Source organism: Vespula vulgaris, chromosome 15 (assembly GCF_905475345.1).
Source record: "Vespula vulgaris chromosome 15, iyVesVulg1.1, whole genome shotgun sequence".
Lineage (NCBI taxonomy): Eukaryota > Metazoa > Arthropoda > Insecta > Hymenoptera > Vespidae > Vespula > Vespula vulgaris.
The window spans coordinates 784,109-801,327 of record NC_066600.1 but is presented as its reverse complement, the minus strand read 5'-3'; the positions used below and the strand labels follow the sequence as shown (position 1 = coordinate 801,327).

Sequence of the window (17,219 nt, the reverse complement as noted above, 5' to 3'; positions counted from 1 at the left end):
AATAAAAATACATATACGAAAAAAAAGAAAGATTAGTTTCATTGATCGAACTAATGATCGAAGATGTACGTTTAACTATTGGATGAAAGAATGAAATATTTCAACGGTAATTGTTAATTGTTAATTTTCGATATCGTCGTGTGCTATGGAATATACACGCGTATTTAGATATAGTCGAGTATCGATATAGAAGATAACAATGAAATCTTTCGTATCAACTTGGTGCATTCTCATTGGTAAAAAAATGGCGCGGCAACGAGTAGTAATTCTTCGTTCGTCCGCTAGGTTCGCTAGGAACGGTTCAAAGTGAACTACAAATAAAAGAAAGCGTCAGCAAAGATGGTGAAGTCGAAGGACGGAGCTAAGCATTCTTAACGATCAAATGTCTAAATTAGCGGTGAAGAATACATTAAGAGTCGGTCAACATGTAAGTGTCGATTCACGAGGGATCTGCTCGATGTGAATAAAGCACTTGTCAGCTCTCGAGAAAAGCAGCTCGGAAAGACGTCGAGTAAGGTACGAGGAATAGCTGCTTGCACGCTTTGTTTATGAAGATCAGCTGTGTTACCAAACATACGCGTCAATTTCGTTTCTGCATTTTTCAACGTATCTATTTTCGTCGAGATAAAGGTCACGCGTTAATATTACGACGTAGCGACGATCCAAGGAACGACGCTAGGTTATAGCCTAGCGTTTTATTCTTTTCTATTGGAAATCCTACGAGATGATAGCTTTTTTTTCATTCGACAAATTTTCGAGAAACGACGCATCGAGCGTTTCCCACTTTCGACGTCTTTAGCACGATAATCCCAAATGCGATTATTTTCTTTGTTCTCCGATCGTTATCGTTTGGATCAAATGGGTATTGCGACAAAGCCTTTCTTCGAAACATCTCTCCAAGAGTATCCTCTTTCTTCTTGCTGCTTCAGTCATTTACATTTTCGATTACAGACTTTGACAAGACAGAGTAACCTACCTGTTTGTACATTTACATTAAGAAAATAAACATCATGAGAGGAGGAAGAAGGACCGATATTGTCTTCTTTGCAAATCAGAAAGTAGGAGCATGGATAAGCTATTGGTCGAGCAAGCGATAGAGTCTATCGTGTTTATAAAGGTGACTTTGCTGTTAATACGATAGCATTAGCATTAGGTATAATAAAATGGCTTGACTCGTGGTTAGTCCATCGACTCCAAGCACTTCAACTCCTTTTGCCATCTTCATATATTTTATTTCTTTTTCCTTCTTTCACCAAGATTATTTCTTCTGTCCCCTTGTCTCTTCCTCGTCCCTCTCTCTAGCCGCTACTTTTTCTCTTTCTCTCTTTTCTTTTATCTTTCCTCTTTGTTATTAGCGAGCGTATTAGCAACATTAGGTTTATAAAGTTTTATTACAGCTAATATTAGCCATTAGAAACACGTCAAAGATCGTATGGTTATTTATAAATTGCATCGTATCGAGGTCTTCTACAAGATTTGTTTTAATGTACTATTGGCAAACCTAAGCGTATATTAAGAATCAAAACGGCCATGAATAAGCATCATTTTAGTGGCCGTCTCTCCGTCCTTCTCCTAACATATTTGGTACATAATCTGCATTTTAGATGCAGATTTGGGAGCAACTTTCCACCAGTAGTTAAATAAGCTTAATGACATGAAAGAATGAAACGAGATACCGTCATTACCTGTGTGGAGCCAAACCGAAGAGCAAAAACGGTAAGGCTCCATCTCTAAGGTTCGATCGTATGTCATATATAAATGTTTGCATGTACGTTGTATCGTATTCTTTGTTAGAATTATCGATATATCCATATTGATATTATTCTCGTATATATAATACACAGTGTCAATGGTTTAAACGTTAGTAAGCAGTGTCTTCCACTACCGTAGATGTAACGTCTGGTCTTGAAAAATTCATAGCCTGTTTAGTGATCTTTGTGTCATTTTTGATATATTCGTGGCACGTTAATCTTGACCGTCTATGATCTATGTAAATTTCATTCGACGACTGTCTACCAATGCACGATCGTTTCTTATACTTAACATTTGCAGATGACAACTGTATTGGATGGTAGCTATCAACAGCTCGAGCCTTACGACGAGGGCGAGGGTGACGGTGACGATGACGACGAACGCGAAGAAACGCCTCAAGAATCGGGTGTAATGATACACGTAGTACCAGAGGGAAACAAAGCGAGATGGAATCATATAGAAGATTTGGATTCTTTCTTCACGAGAATGTATCATTATCATCAAAAGCATGGTTTCGCATGCATGATGCTTCAAGAAATTTTTGAATTAGGACAGTTCATTTTCGTAGTCACCTTCTCCACGTTTCTCTTTCATTGTGTCGATTATTCCGTACTGTTCAAGTAAGTGCATTTTATATTGACCACCGAGATGGTGGTCAAAGTACGAATCTGTTGCGACACGATATGACAACGATATTTCTCTTCTCTTTATTCTCTTATCAAAGTGTTTTTGTATCCTTTTTATAGAGATAAGATGGTAAACAAACCGCAGAAAATATCGATCAACGATGCCATATTGTCAACAGGGGAATGCACAGCTTCTATGGGATTGATCACGTGGATTTGCATTTTAGTAGCAGCTATTTTTTGGATTCTACGTGCCGTTAAAGTTCTCTATCACCTTACTCAGTTTTGGGATATAAAATTATTCTTTAATGTAGCACTAAAAATCGAAGACTGTGATTTGGATAATCTAACATGGCACGAAGTGCAAAAGAGAGTAAGAGAAGTTCAGAAAGAACAGGAAATGTGTATTCATAAAAGAGAACTCACGGAATTAGATATATATCATAGGATATTAAGATTTAAAAATTATATGGTGGCTATGATCAACAAGTCGCTGTTACCGGTGCGACTGAAGGTCCCTGTTATCGGCGAAGTCATTTTTATGACAAGAGGATTGAAGTACAATATGGAACTACTGTTATTCTGTACGTATTCGGATGTTCGTAAGATCATAGTACGAAGGAGTTATAATTAATTCAACAATGACCTTTGCTCGTTCGTTTCGCCATAGGGGGACCATGGTCGCCTTTCGAAAATAATTGGCACTTGAAGGAAGATTATAAGAAACTATGTAAGAGGCAGGAACTGGCGCGAACGCTATCGAAACATATTTTGTGGGTGGGAATAGCAAATTTTGTATTGTGCCCGTTAATTCTCTTGTGGCAGATCCTCTATTCATTTTTCAACTACGCCGAAGTGAGTCGTCGAATAACATAATCGAGAAATCCTGCACGTTCGATCTCGAAACGGATAATAACGATCGAGCGTTTTCTAGCAGCTATCGTACTTCATAAAATATCATTTTTAATTGTAGATTATAAAGAGAGAGCCAGGTACTCTGGGAACAAGAATGTGGTCTCTGTACGGTCGACTTTATCTTCGTCATTTCAACGAACTCGATCACGAATTAAATGCCCGCTTAAATCGTGCCTACCGTCCAGCTTCGAAGTACATGAGCATATTCACTTCACCTATAATGACGGTTATTGCAAAAAATGTTGCATTCGTAACTGGAAGTATACTAGCTGTTCTATTGATATTGACGGTATACGACGAAGACGTTTTAACGGTCGAGCACGTTTTAACGACTATGACCATATTGGGAGCGATGGTAGCTGGTTCAAGAGCATTCATACCCGATGAAAATTTAGTATGGTGTCCAGAAGCGTTATTGACCGCTGTGCTAGCACATACGCATTATAGGCCGGACAGTTGGCGAGGTCATGCTCATATGCAAACTACAAGAGCACAGGTAGCTCAACTCTTCCAATACCGTGCTGTTCATTTATTGGAAGAATTGATATCTCCTTTATTAACACCATTTATTTTGTGCTTCCACATGAGACAAAGAGCTTTAGATATCGTTGACTTTTATCGTAATTTTACTATCGAAGTGACTGGCGTTGGTGACGTATGTAGTTTCGCTCAGATGGATGTACGAAAACATGGAAATCCAATGTGGCAAACTGTTGCTCAAAGTCCTATAGACGATCGTAATACAGGATACGATAATCCTGGATATATCACCGACGCAGCCAAGTTACACGTTCCGATGTCTAATCAATACACCCAAGCCGAGGATGGTAAAACCGAGTTATCGCTGATACACTTTACGTTGACGAATCCGGAATGGAAGCCACCGAGTCACGCGGAAAACTTTGTCGCGGCCTTGAGAGAGAGAGCGAAAAAGGAAGTAAATGGTGTACCGACCGATGTAAACCCATTGCTCGCAAGTTTGAACAGTTTATCTGGTTTAGGACCTGGAGTAAGTATGTCGAAACTTGACTATGTTTTCAACAAGGGAAAAGCAAACAACGAGAATTATTCTTTTACAGTACAACGACTTGGTATCGAATATTATTCGAAGTACGATGATAAACCAAGTCAGCGTTCCCAACGTAAGCAGTGCGTTTACAAATCAGGCTGGTATTTTAGGTGCTTCGGTCCCGATGGACGAAGCATCCATCAGTCAAAGATCGGACAATATTTCATATCCTGTGCGTCGTGGTTTGAGGAAGGCTGAAGGTCCGTTGCACAATGATAAAGGATTTTTATACGGATTGCAACAAGGCATATCGAATCAATCTCTTGGTGCATCCGTTTTTGGATCGGCAAACGAATTAGCTACGGATCTGTCGGTACCGATAGAATTAACTGCAGCTGATATGTCACTATCTACATTGTACCTGCACGAGCTTCATCACAGACAAGTAAACCAGTCTCTCTCTCTCTCTCTCTCTCTCTCTCATTCTTTCTCTCTGTCTTTCTCTATCTTTCTCTCTCTTACCTGTTTAATATTGAACGTAAAATCACCATATTCGATGTGTAGGTACGTAGGCGAGGCTATCAAGAAATGGCGACAAGAAGTGTGTGGCAACGAAGTCCAGTCCAAGAATTAGCAACGCTTCCTGAAGTCAGACAAGAAAGAGCTCCTTTACTGCTACATCAAGACTCTTCTATAAGAAATAATAGAGAATCCTAGCGTAACGGTCGACGATGATCGTTCGACATTGGAAATTTCTAGTTAATTCATGCTTCTCGGTTTTAGATAAAACGTGAGAAATATAAATATATATGTATATTTTTTCTTCTTCTTATTTTTTTTTTTTTTTTTTTTTTTTTTTTAATTTTTTTGTGATTTATTCTTTAAGACTCTTTATAAAGTAAACATTTCGTGATTCATTTTATGATAGAAAAATACGCTCTAGACGTAAGTCGGTCGAGAGTTAATAGAGATATTATAGTCTGGCTCTCTTTCTCTTTCTCTCTGTCTCTCTGTCTCTCTTTCTCTTTTTTTCTTTCTATCTCTCTCTCTCTCTCTCTCTCTCTCTCTTCTTTTCCTTTCTTTATCTTTCCTTATATAAATTTAATTCTTATAGCTATGTGAACATTTTTTCTTTTTTTTTTTTTAGAATAGATTTATTTAACCGAGTATCGATATTATAGTGCATAAAGAAGGATTTTCGCGCCGAGATCAACGATCAAATAATATGCCTATGCTCGTGGCGAAGGGGCCTATTCTGGTGTGATTTTTTAGATTTGAATTCGTCAGAAATAATCGCTTGTGTTAATTTTTGTCCGGTGTATCGAGTTGTTGAAATTTGTAATCCGTATTAGAAAAAGAAAATTATTGAAAAAGAAAAAAAAAACGAGATTGCTCTTTAAAACGATGGACAGATACTAACATGGAACGATAAAATAATGATGATGATGATGATAATCAGTAATGATGATAATGATGATGATGATGATGATTATGGTGATTATGATAATGATAATGATGATAAATAGTAGATAAAAATTACTTCGACGAGATCCAATGCAGATAATTTAAAGGATATACATATGTATATACATATATATATATACATACATATATATACATATATATATATATATTTATCTTGGAATCGTTTGTTCATTGATTACTTCGTACTACGATTATCGTCACGAACGTGATGATTGTCACATCGTGTATCGTAAACAATAATCTACAGACTTTAATTTTTTTGTCCTCTTTTTTTTTTCCAATGCCACGATTCTCTCTAGTCATATGAAAATAATAAAAATAATATCGTTTTATGTAGCGCATGACGAATATATATTGTATTTAATCTTTTTTATCGAAACGTAAAGTCTATTTATAAATATCTCGTCGCTCTCTGTGCTACTATTAATAAGCGTGGCAATTGAATTTTTTTTAATCTGCTTCGTTATTATATTAGGTAAATGATACAACTCTCAGACACAAGTGTAAATATTGTTGCACGACGAACTTGAAAAAAAAAGAAGAAAAGAAAAAAAAAAGAACACGAAACTCGAGAATTAATTTCTCCATGTTTCTTTTTATTTCTTTTTATTTTTATTTATTCTTTTTTTTCTTTTTTAATTTATCAGAAGGTTGTCATTAACGCATATATTATTAAAAAGAAATGAATGGCTATATATGTATATATATATATATATATATACACACTTACACAAGCATATATATATGTATATATACATACATATATATAAAATATATATATATAAACACATACGTATAAATATGTAAACTAAAAAGTCACGTTAAAAAAAAAAAGGGAAAAGCAATATCGAAAATAAGTTTAGATATCCTATTTGGTTCGACGAACATTTTCAAATCTCGCACCATTGTCAATCCTCTAATCTCCCATCCCTTCTAATATTATTACGAAAGGAAAAAAATTTGATCCTTCGAGCGAATCGATTTTTAACACAATTAAGATTAATCTTTTGCTAGACAAGTCTTATATAAATGTGATCATTGAAAGAAAAAGATGTTACAAATATATAATGGTTATCTGTAATTTACGAGTATAAAACACGAATAAAAATAAGTTTCTTAAGAAATTTCAAAAAATCTTTACCTCCGATTCGATGAGAAGAACCACGCTTAGCGGAACATTTGAGAAATTTGAAAATCTGTTAAAAGAAAAGAAGATCGCTCAACATATACGTAAGATCGAACGTGATTGGTCGATTCGTTAATAAATACTTTATAAACGACATTTGATTGATATAACTACGAAAAGACAAATGGATGAATTAAAAAAAAGCAAAAAAATAAATGAATCAATTTTTTCTATCGATTTATTTTATAATTAATATTTGTTATACATATTTTATTAATTAACACGTAAAAAATTATTTATAATATTAGAAAATCTCTCATTGGCTGTAATCTTGTAAGAAGAAATCTGATTCGTCGAACCGAGCCTCGAAGTGCCTCTAGTTTGACTTTTAGGAAGCTCTTTAAGTGATCGTCATTTAGAATTTCAAAAGGAATAATAACTTTATTATTGATGAATTTATGTAAAAAAAATTCTAATTTAAATTTCTCCAATTTAGTATGTATTATTTCGTGAAATCGTGGCGAAACAAACGACGCATACGTGTACATATCGCGAGTGTTCACAAAAAAAAGGTTCATGAGTGTGGATAAATAAATGAACAAGTGAAAGAAAAAAGAAAAACGAAACAAGCGACCAAAGAAAGTGCATTGCAAAAATGAAGAGAAAAAAGAGAGGTAAGAAACGATACATGAATTATACATATTTTTTATTTTATTTTTTCCTTCCATTAAATCTTTTATTCAAAAGTAATCTTTTGTATTTTTGATGTATATTGTGAAATGATAGCGATATCAAAGAAACAGTTAACAGATGAATTAAGAAATGCCATTATTTGAATTACGATAAAAGATCTCGATTATCGAAATCGTTCTTTTTTCTTCCGGTATCCTTCGTGATAAATTTCTTACCACTTTTTACGAAAATATTTACGACAGACCTTATCGAGTTACGTATTCATTAATTAACATTGATTATTGTGGTTGATCAAAGATCATTATTATTATTATTAATAAAACTTTATACGTGTTATCACGTAATTTTTTTAAAAGTTAATATCATGGACGGCTGAATTGAGGTTATTTCTTCGTCCTGCGAATTTCATAATTCGAAAGAAGCTTTGCATTAAAACTCGAGAAGTTTGATATATTCCCATACATTTCTAAAAAAATATTCGCAGAAAATTTGTCATAAGCGATTAAAATCATAAACCATGACGTTATTTGTATGATCAATCAATCGAAATATTTTATTTTGTTACATCGATGAGTAATATTGGAAATGGACATTGATCCAATTCGTCGTTATATTTTAATTTCCGACGGTTTTCTTATTATTTTCAAATGTTAAAATGGATTGATTTTGTTTAATGCATCACGGGTTTGTAGGTAAAATTATAACGAGCATTTCTAATGTATATTTGGCAACAGAATATCAACAATAATAATTACAATAATTAACAGCGCTTATTGCGAAATTAATTATAAAAGCGTTCGTATGAAATGTGTTTTTATTTTAAAGGTAAACGTTGTATGTATTGAAATATTTTTTTATATTTATAGATATTGGTTGGAAATAGCCAATATAAAAAAAAAGAACGAGGAGGTCATTACGTATTATAAAAAGCAAAGGAGACAAAAAACTTCTTTCCAGTTGGGATGATATAAAAAAAGAAATCCTAGAACGTTTGACGATTAAATGTAGTTTAGATGTTTCTTTTTTTTTATTGCCTAGAAACAGTGATTCATTTTCACAAAGTATATTCTTGGTACAATATAATGATTCATGAAATATTGTTATATTCTTTTTTTTTCAATAATGATTGTTATAAAACTAATTGATCTTTTTATAACGAAGAAACTAGTGGAATTTTTGAAATAACGGTATTTTAAATATCTTAAATAACATAGTTTTATATATTCATATCTATAAATTTTTTTATAGATCTTTTTTTTTGGATAAGACGGAATTGTTAGAAAATTATCGATTTGTAATTTGGTAAATAATATACGTGTGTGTAAAAATAACAAGGATTGCATTGCTATTGTAATATGGAAAAGCAAATCTGATCTGTACTTTTGAATATAGACTATGATACTAAAGAAAGGATCGAAGATAAGTTGAAAGTCTTTAAAGACATTGTATAAAGAAAGCATTCCATAGATTTTATATTCGCTTGTCATTTTCGTAGAAGAAATAACAAAGGATCAACTGTGTTTCAATTATTTTTTTCAAGTGTGCCATGTTGAATGTTTTGGTAGTAAAACAGTTGAAAGAAAAGTTTCAGACGGTTTGTAAAATGTTCATAAAAAAATGGAATACTTAATTTATAAATGTTTGTAAGATTATTTATTTTTATAATTATTTTAGATATCCATAGAATATAAATTAGAAGAGAAGGTTTTGGATGTTGTAATGATATGTCTGTATCATTTTGTAATACTCATATACGAGGTACGTTAAAAAAAGTAATGAGACTTTTTATACAAATATTTATATACGACTGAATAAAAAAAATTATACGTTATCTCTTTTAAAATAGTGCCCTTGAGAAGCTACACACTGCCAGAGACGTTGCATCCATTCTTGGAAATAATGCTGAAATCTTTAGCTACCACTGCTTTTAGTTGATTACAATTTTTTGGATTTCACAGTTCTAAAATGAGATATCTTAGGATGGCTTTTAGTTTTTATGTAAAGAAAAAAGTCGCATAAATTTAAATCAGGGAAATATTTTTGTTGGGAAAAAACTCATTTACAAGAAAAATTTTTTGTAATCAATTTAGCACAAACCCTACTCATACTCAAATTATTTATGAGTGAAAATATGAATAATTTAGTGAGTTAAATTTAATTCATTAGAATCAATCTATCAAACGACGATCTTACACGAGAGTCTTTTATTATTGCAACAATTTTTTCGTTTTTTAAAATATAAGATCTTACAGAACGAAGTTTCATTTTCTACAGTCTCATTGTCGTTCACAGATTCATCTGTTTTCATATCACCTTACGTTCTGGACGAAGCTTGATCTCCGAAAGCAAATTTCAATTTATTAAACGTTGCGTCCTCTTGAACTTTAACGCAAAATTTACTAGCATAACGTGTAAATTGATATGTTGTTGTTCCATTTCCGTAACATGCCATTGAAACATATTTTCATAAAATTTGTTATGAAATCGCTCGTGTTGGTTCGACCGAATTGAAATTGATATTGAAAGTAGAGATGTATGTCTCAAATAACATAGCCTTATAAATGCTATAATCAATGTCTACGTTATACCATTTGAAAAATTGTCTTACGTTAGCTTTTATACGTGAAATGATCGTACGAAGCATTGCTAGATATTAGTAAATTAAATATATATATTTCTTTTTTATTTATAAACAAGTTATATAACCATTACAAATTTCTCCATTGTTAAAACATTTAACTAAAGGCACTGTTGGAACACATTTTTTAAATATCACATCGAGCGTTTCTTCAACTTTACATTGTTTTTAAAGGCCCTCAATTTATCTTCGATCTTTTAGTATCACAGTCTGTATCCAAAGATACAGATCAGGTTTGCATTTCCGTATCACTTATTGTAATAGCAGCGCTAAATCAAGTTTATTTATTATAAATGTTTAGTATAATTGTATCCATAAATCTGCGATGCATTAGACAGATTCAATCAATTTTAATATTTAATTATATATAAGAATATAATATTTCAATTGATTCATCAAACAAATATTGTAAACAATATTATATCAAGAGACCTGTGTATGATTTTAGTTGTTTATTGAAGAATGACAAATTTTCTGTAAATATATCATAAATGTATGAAAATAAATTGAACTTTTCGAGTTTTAATGTAAAACCGAATTAAGAGCTTCGTGAGAAGGTCTAATAACCTTGTTTCGAGTATTCATATTAATATAATAGTTAAAAAATATTAAACAGCGCTCTACTATTATCAACTGAAAACTATAAAACAGAACTCTACTATTATCGACTGTGTTATACCGATCGGTACAGTCAATTCTTTCTATTATCGATCGAATTTAATAGGTCGATATAGTAAATTTCTTTTTGATATAATTAGTTAAATGGAAATCTCGTATTGTCCATTATATCACTTAGTCGATAAAAGCAATGCTGACTTGTTCTACTCGATTAATAAATAATTTAATATATATAACTTTTTTCTATTACACACATCGTATTTCTATGACACACATGTCTGTATGTTTATATAAGTATGTAAGGCAAAAAGAAGAAAGAAATTTTTATTAATACTGCTTATATAAATATTACAATTTTTATAAGACTACCATATATGAAACTTGTCCTTTATAGAAGAAGCTGTATATTGTTATAGCTACTATACAGGACCGGTTTTGGGCTGTTCAATCGCTCATGTTCTAGAGATATTTGGTCAATTGGATTACCTATCAATATGGATCGATAAAAAATTCATAACCATATCGAACCGATAGAAATCTACTAAATTATTTTTACGAGAGCTTCATATATTTGATGGGGAATGGGGTAAGATAAAAAAGATGTATAAAACTATTTCATACGCACTTATTTTAATTCTATTACTTAAATAGTATTTACTCAGAATCGACCTTGGTTAATACATTTTAATTCGCACCAAACGAATCATTAAAAATCTTTCACTAATATATTTTCTAAAAAATTAATAATCACTGTGACGATTAGACAATAAGAACGCATAGAGAAAAATGTCAATGATCCGTCGTTTACATCGCGTCGTTTTTGATTCTCAAGATAAAACTTGAGATTAATAGAAAACACAAATATTATATTCGATCATTTCACTCGTGTTTTTTTGCAAATGATCTTTCAAACTCGATTGATCAGTTCTTGTTCTCTCTTGTTCCTCCTTTGTTCTTCTCGCTTTTACTGTTATCAACCATTCATATCAGCAATGATAGTTCCTCGAAATTCAGTCTGTAATTCCGGTGCAATCGTTTTCAAAACATTCTCGATGTTCTTGCAAGAATTAATGTAGATTATTTCTTGTCCGCGTAACGATAGATCGTTCGCCAATAATTTTATATTCTGAAATGAAATGAAATGAAAGAAAATTAAAGACGATAGTACGTTCGAATATTTTATACGTTGATGGACTTTTTTAACGAAATTAATTTTTTATTTCTTTTTATCTATCGCAAAAAAAATTAATTATTAGTTTATTAATCGGATTAATATTTGCTAAGTATAAATTGATCTAATGGATTGGATGAAGGGCGCCGGCCAAGATCAACAAATATTGTATATCTACAGACATAAATATCTAAATAAATATTGTCAGATTGTCTACTTTCTGACAGAATTTCCATTAAGATACGAGTAAATATTACTAAAAGTAATATATTGATATAGTACTAATTCGTAAAAATATTATTAGTCATTTATTTAGATATAAAATACAATTTTCATTTTATTGACCCAAACCAGTAAAAATTCTGCAGTATCACGATTCTTTTCTCTCTTTCTCTCTCTTTCTCTTTTCTTTTTTTAGAACACGAAGTGGGGATTATGAAAGTGATCCTGAACAGTATATATATATATTTTTTCGAGATATTTCGAGTATTTATGGTCGGGAATGATTTAAAAGTTATAATTATGAGAGTGTGTGTGTGTGTATATATATATGTATGTATGTATATACTCATCTTACCTTTGCAACAGTAACATCAATTCTCTTAAGATTCTTTAAGTCCAGTACAACATTGCAATCATTTTTTTCAGAAAGTTTCATTATGTTGGCACGTAGATGTTCCGCTGCTGGGAAAGCAATAGCTTCTTCGGGAATTATATATATTATTCGTTGATCGCCGTTCTAAGAAAAGATGTAAAAAGAAAAAGAAGAACAAAAAAACATGGGTACATGTGTATAAATGAAAAGAAAAATTAATAACAAAATTTTTCTTATCCTTTAGCAGACCTGTTCGATCCTCGTTTCGAAGGATGGCTTTGCCGAAAAGTATAATAATGTCACTAGGTTAGAAACTATACCAATGGCTATTCCTAATTCAAGGCCAAGGAAAATACATGATAGGAATGTCACTATCATGACAACAAAATCTACCTCTAAAAAATTTGCATATATATATTATTAATAGGATTATATTAATAATGGAATATAAATAATTTTAATGATATAATTATATTTATATATAATTCGATATTATAATAATATTTTTCTGTTGAATTTTATAATACATAGGATCGGTCTAATAATAATAAATATAATTATATTATTGAGTTATTTCTAATAAAATTAACAAAAAGATATTTAAACGATATTATTTGATTGTAATAATAATGAGATTTATTTGACTTACTTTTCGCACGCCATATTAATAAATAAGTACTAAAATCGAGTAGATAGTACATGGCAAATATTATAACACCAGCCAAAGTAGCCTTAGGAATATAACGGAAGGTATTTGTCAAGAATCCTGCAGCGAGCAGGACGAGACAACCTGTAAAAAATAAACAGAAAGGAAAGAAAAAAACAATTAATTATATTTGTAAGAATGAATTATAATGTTAATTGTATTTATAATATTTATAAGAATTACCTGTGAATAGACCGCCAAGAGGTGTCTTTACACCTGACGCATGATTGACAGCTGTTCTTGTGAAGGATCCTGTAATTGGCATCGATGATACGAAAGATCCTAAGATATTACTGATTCCAAGAGCAAACATCTCTTGAGTTGCATCCAGAGATTTTCCTTTTGCTGAAAATATAAAAGGAAAAAAAAAAATAGGAATTTAAATTTTTATAAAAAGTATCATATTCATTTATTATTAATATATATATATTATTTTGCTTATTTAATATTATTATTAATATTTTTCTAAAAATATATATATATATAATGCATATTGTTAGTTTAATACGTAACTTGTTTGCTATTAATTAAACAAATTAATTCGATCATTTAATTTTTGAATATAATTTAAAAGAATAATATTTTTTCATAAATCTGTCTCGAAAGAACTCACCAAAGACCTTGGCAATTGCTATATGTTCTATAGTAGAAATAATAGAAATGGAAATGATCGTCGATCCCATAATCGTTATCATTTCCACAAAATTATATGTTTTATTTTTGAATGTCGTTGAAAAAGGTGGTAGCTTGAACGGTGGTAAACCTTTACCCATTGATCCTAAGTATCACATAAAACATTAGAAGAAATTTACAAATGAATAAGATCCATGATGACAATTTCGAAAACTTTCTTTTACCTGTAAGTTTGAATATTTCATATCCATTATAATGAAATACGTAAGCTATAATGGTTCCTGCGACAACGACAACAGCATTTCTTGCCGAAATTAAAATCCATAAAACTTTTTGCAACCAAGTACCATCTCGCTTCCCAGGTAATTTCTATTATAAAAAAATAAAAAGAAAAAAATAAAAGAAAATAAAAATGGTATAATCTCTGATAATTCTGATCGACTAATACTCGCCAGATATATGTACATATATTAAGTGTTATTGCGATAAGTAGTACTATCATTTGAATTATCGAAATTTATCATTGATATTAAATCATTATTGATACAAGAAAGAAGTAAAAATATCTTATTGAAAGAAACTTCTTTTTTTCCTTCTTTTTTGATTGTTTTGTTTTCTTTTTTTTTTATTGGGTAACGACGTCTACGTAATTACTAAATACATAATGCATTTAATTAATATTTATAAAAATTACTTATTATAAGAAAACAAATTTCTTCGGACGTGGTAAAACGATCCATCGTAATTGAATGAATATTCCCGAAGATCGCTTATTAAGTGTCACCTTATGTGATTAAAAATGTTTCTCTCTCGTTTTATTTTATATCTATATAAAATATTTATACAAAAGTATTGAAATAAAAAATATTTATATGAAGGCGATATTCCGATGAAATATCGAAACCTCGTACAACCTAACATATTATATTCTAAAAATATCTATCTTGCCTTGAAAATAGCTAAAACGATGATCGTGCAAATACCCAAGATCGTGTCCTGATACCTGATCGCGTTTAAATTCGAGAAGACCTGCTCAACGGAATCTAGAAAGCCCTCGGTTCTTCCTGGTATACCAAAAAGTTGTTTAAATTGCGACGAGGCAATATTAATCGCAGCGGCAGAAGTGAACCCAGTTATAACGGGAAGAGAGATGAAGTCCAAAAGGAAACCTGTAAATAATTATTTCTTTGAAATAGTTAGATTATAAGTTTTTTTTTTTTTTATTAAGAGAGAAAGAGAGCTAACGATAAGTCTAATTGAAATTTTTTTTGTACAAAAATATTCTTTCGACGTACCCAAGTGAAGTATGCCTGACAGCATTATGATACATCCTTTTAAAAATGCTAGCAATATCGCCATGTTCGGGCCATAATTCAATACAAATGATTGTACCATAGTTGCCATAATAGCTGTCGTCCCTATAGTTATGTTCTTGCAAGATCCAAAAATGATATAGACGAAGGAAGCCATAAAACCAGCGTACAAACCATACTAATAGGTATCATGATACATAAAATAATTGAAAATATATAATTCGTGTTAACTCGTGTTAATGAGGCACATGTTGATAAAGGATGCGAAGTAATTTACCTCGGGACTTAGTCCAGCAACGATGGCATAAGCGATTCCTTGAGGTATTGCTGTAAGACCTACAGTTAAACCAGCGAGCGCATCGTGAATTAACCATGTCAATTTATATTGTGGTAACCATGTACAAATCGGTAGTCGAGGTTTGAGATAATGTTGACAAACATTATTTATTGTTAACATGATCGCTGAAGCAAAGTAAAGTTAAATTTTTATATCTTCTTCATACTGATTTATTGTATTTCATTTTTTATTCATATATTTTTTTTTTTTTTTTTTTTTTATAAGAAACGAAATAGAAAGATACGGAGTAGTACATATATATATTTTTTATATCATTTATTTTTATTTTTTTTTTAATCAATCAGCGGATAATTTTGTTAATATTGTACAAGTTTAAGTGATAAAGATTATATTAATCGTTTATTTGTCTGCTTATTGTTAAAAAAAATATAAATCAATGAAAAATGAAAATGATAATAATCTTTAAATCAAGACCTGCTATAATAGAAAAATAAAAAAGATCAAAATATATGTATACATATATTTATATATAGGCACACACAAACACGCGCGCACACACACATAGACACATAGCATCGCATGTAATAAATTTGAGGAAACTATCGTGATCGCGTGAAATCATAAGTTTCGAAAGACGAATGTACGCTTATCAAACTGTTACGAGTTAACTATAAGACTGGCAAAGAGAAAGAGAGAGAAAGAGTAGGAGTAGGAAACACGAAGGATAGGTTTTCCGGTCGAACGAGAAAAGCGGAAGGATCGATCGATCGGTAAAAACTTTACTAGGAGAAAGAGGAACTCTTTTTTTTAATATAAAACAATAAAACAGCTAACCAAGATCACTTACTGTATCACTGTTGAATATTTCACTAGGATAATAAATAACTATTATCTTCACTTATAGAAAGAGCAAAACAGAAAAAAAATAAACTAAGAAAAAGGAAGACAAAAAAATAACGCGTTTTCTTCTTACAAAAAATATTCCGATCGAACGTTTTCGAGTTATAACTTGTCGCAGTTACAAGTTATTTCTACGTACACCTTGAGCATATCGTAATGCTTATATAAAAGTTCGCCTAGTCATTATCGTTCGTAAGGATCTGCAGCAAAAAGAGAGAGAGAGAAAGAGAGAGAGAGAGAGAGAGAGAGAGAGAGAGAGAGAGAGAGAGAGAGAGAGAGACAGAAAAAAAAAGAAATTAATCAATTAACTGGTTTATCGTTAGAAACAATAATTTGTGATTCTACGTGACGAGATTATTGTGCTTTTGAACGATTAATAATGATTAATAACGACGATGAGAACTGTGTCGTGTTGATTGTTATTGATCAAAAAAAAAGAAAAAAAAAAAGAAAAAGAAAACAAATATTGTTGTATATGTATTAATACGAACGAACGATATCTCGAAAGAGAGACGACTTTCGTGCCACGAGGATGAAGCACGACTGAAGGACGTAGATATAGTTATCGAGAGAATGTTTCTGTCTATCTATCTCTTTTTATATTTCTCCTTCTCTTTCTTTCTCTCTCTCTCTCTCTTTTTCTGTCTGTCTGTCTCTCTCTCTCTCTTTCTGTCTGTCTGTCTTTCTCTCTCTGTTTCACCTAACTGGATTTCTCCCTCTCCTTTTTATAATAAACCCTGC

At 31.3% G+C, this 17,219-nt stretch overlaps 2 protein-coding genes and 1 long non-coding RNA gene across 12 annotated transcripts; 2 read left to right on the top strand and 1 right to left on the bottom strand.

The window, feature by feature from the left end:
- Positions 1 to 300: 300 nt before the first annotated feature.
- On the top strand, positions 301 to 6,911 carry LOC127069308 (autophagy-related protein 9A). 7 transcript variants are annotated; one of them, XR_007783472.1, is made up of 9 exons: positions 336 to 516; positions 1,605 to 1,716; positions 2,053 to 2,372; positions 2,499 to 2,962; positions 3,049 to 3,233; positions 3,352 to 4,302; positions 4,373 to 4,747; positions 4,867 to 5,092; positions 5,450 to 6,911. XR_007783472.1 is itself a non-coding variant. In XM_051006171.1 (8 exons), the coding sequence occupies exons 2-8, from the start codon at positions 1,067 to 1,069 to the stop codon at positions 5,017 to 5,019; spliced, it is 2,499 nt and encodes an 832-aa protein (XP_050862128.1). In that variant the 5' UTR covers positions 301 to 427; positions 952 to 1,066; the 3' UTR covers positions 5,020 to 6,911. The 7 variants fall into 7 exon arrangements, 6 of the variants coding, with proteins under 6 accessions (XP_050862128.1, XP_050862123.1, XP_050862127.1 ...); XM_051006171.1 differs by lacking the exon at positions 1,605 to 1,716 and adding an exon at positions 952 to 1,117 and having other exon boundaries at positions 301 to 427; positions 4,867 to 6,911; XM_051006166.1 differs by having other exon boundaries at positions 4,867 to 6,911.
- A 686-nt stretch (positions 6,912 to 7,597) lies between these two features.
- LOC127069334 (uncharacterized) lies at positions 7,598 to 10,816 on the top strand. Of its 3 annotated transcripts, none has more exons than XR_007783511.1 (4): positions 7,598 to 8,298; positions 8,473 to 9,200; positions 9,281 to 9,364; positions 9,453 to 10,816. It is a non-coding gene; the product is annotated as an uncharacterized LOC127069334 (long non-coding RNA). The 3 variants fall into 3 exon arrangements; XR_007783510.1 differs by having other exon boundaries at positions 7,598 to 8,401; XR_007783509.1 differs by having other exon boundaries at positions 7,611 to 9,200.
- A 659-nt stretch (positions 10,817 to 11,475) lies between these two features.
- LOC127069312 (sodium-independent sulfate anion transporter-like) lies at positions 11,476 to 17,014 on the bottom strand. 2 transcript variants are annotated; one of them, XM_051006184.1, is made up of 11 exons: positions 16,426 to 17,010; positions 15,558 to 15,742; positions 15,263 to 15,458; positions 14,916 to 15,136; positions 14,192 to 14,336; positions 13,948 to 14,112; positions 13,518 to 13,679; positions 13,278 to 13,418; positions 12,878 to 13,023; positions 12,611 to 12,772; positions 11,476 to 11,988 (listed from the first exon to the last, which is right to left on the bottom strand). In XM_051006184.1, the coding sequence occupies exons 2-11, from the start codon at positions 15,735 to 15,737 to the stop codon at positions 11,836 to 11,838; spliced, it is 1,671 nt and encodes a 556-aa protein (XP_050862141.1). In that variant the 5' UTR covers positions 15,738 to 15,742; positions 16,426 to 17,010; the 3' UTR covers positions 11,476 to 11,835. The 2 variants fall into 2 exon arrangements, with proteins under 2 accessions (XP_050862141.1, XP_050862142.1); XM_051006185.1 differs by lacking the exon at positions 11,476 to 11,988 and adding an exon at positions 12,371 to 12,480 and having other exon boundaries at positions 16,426 to 17,014.
- Between the last annotated feature and the right edge of the window lie 205 nt (positions 17,015 to 17,219).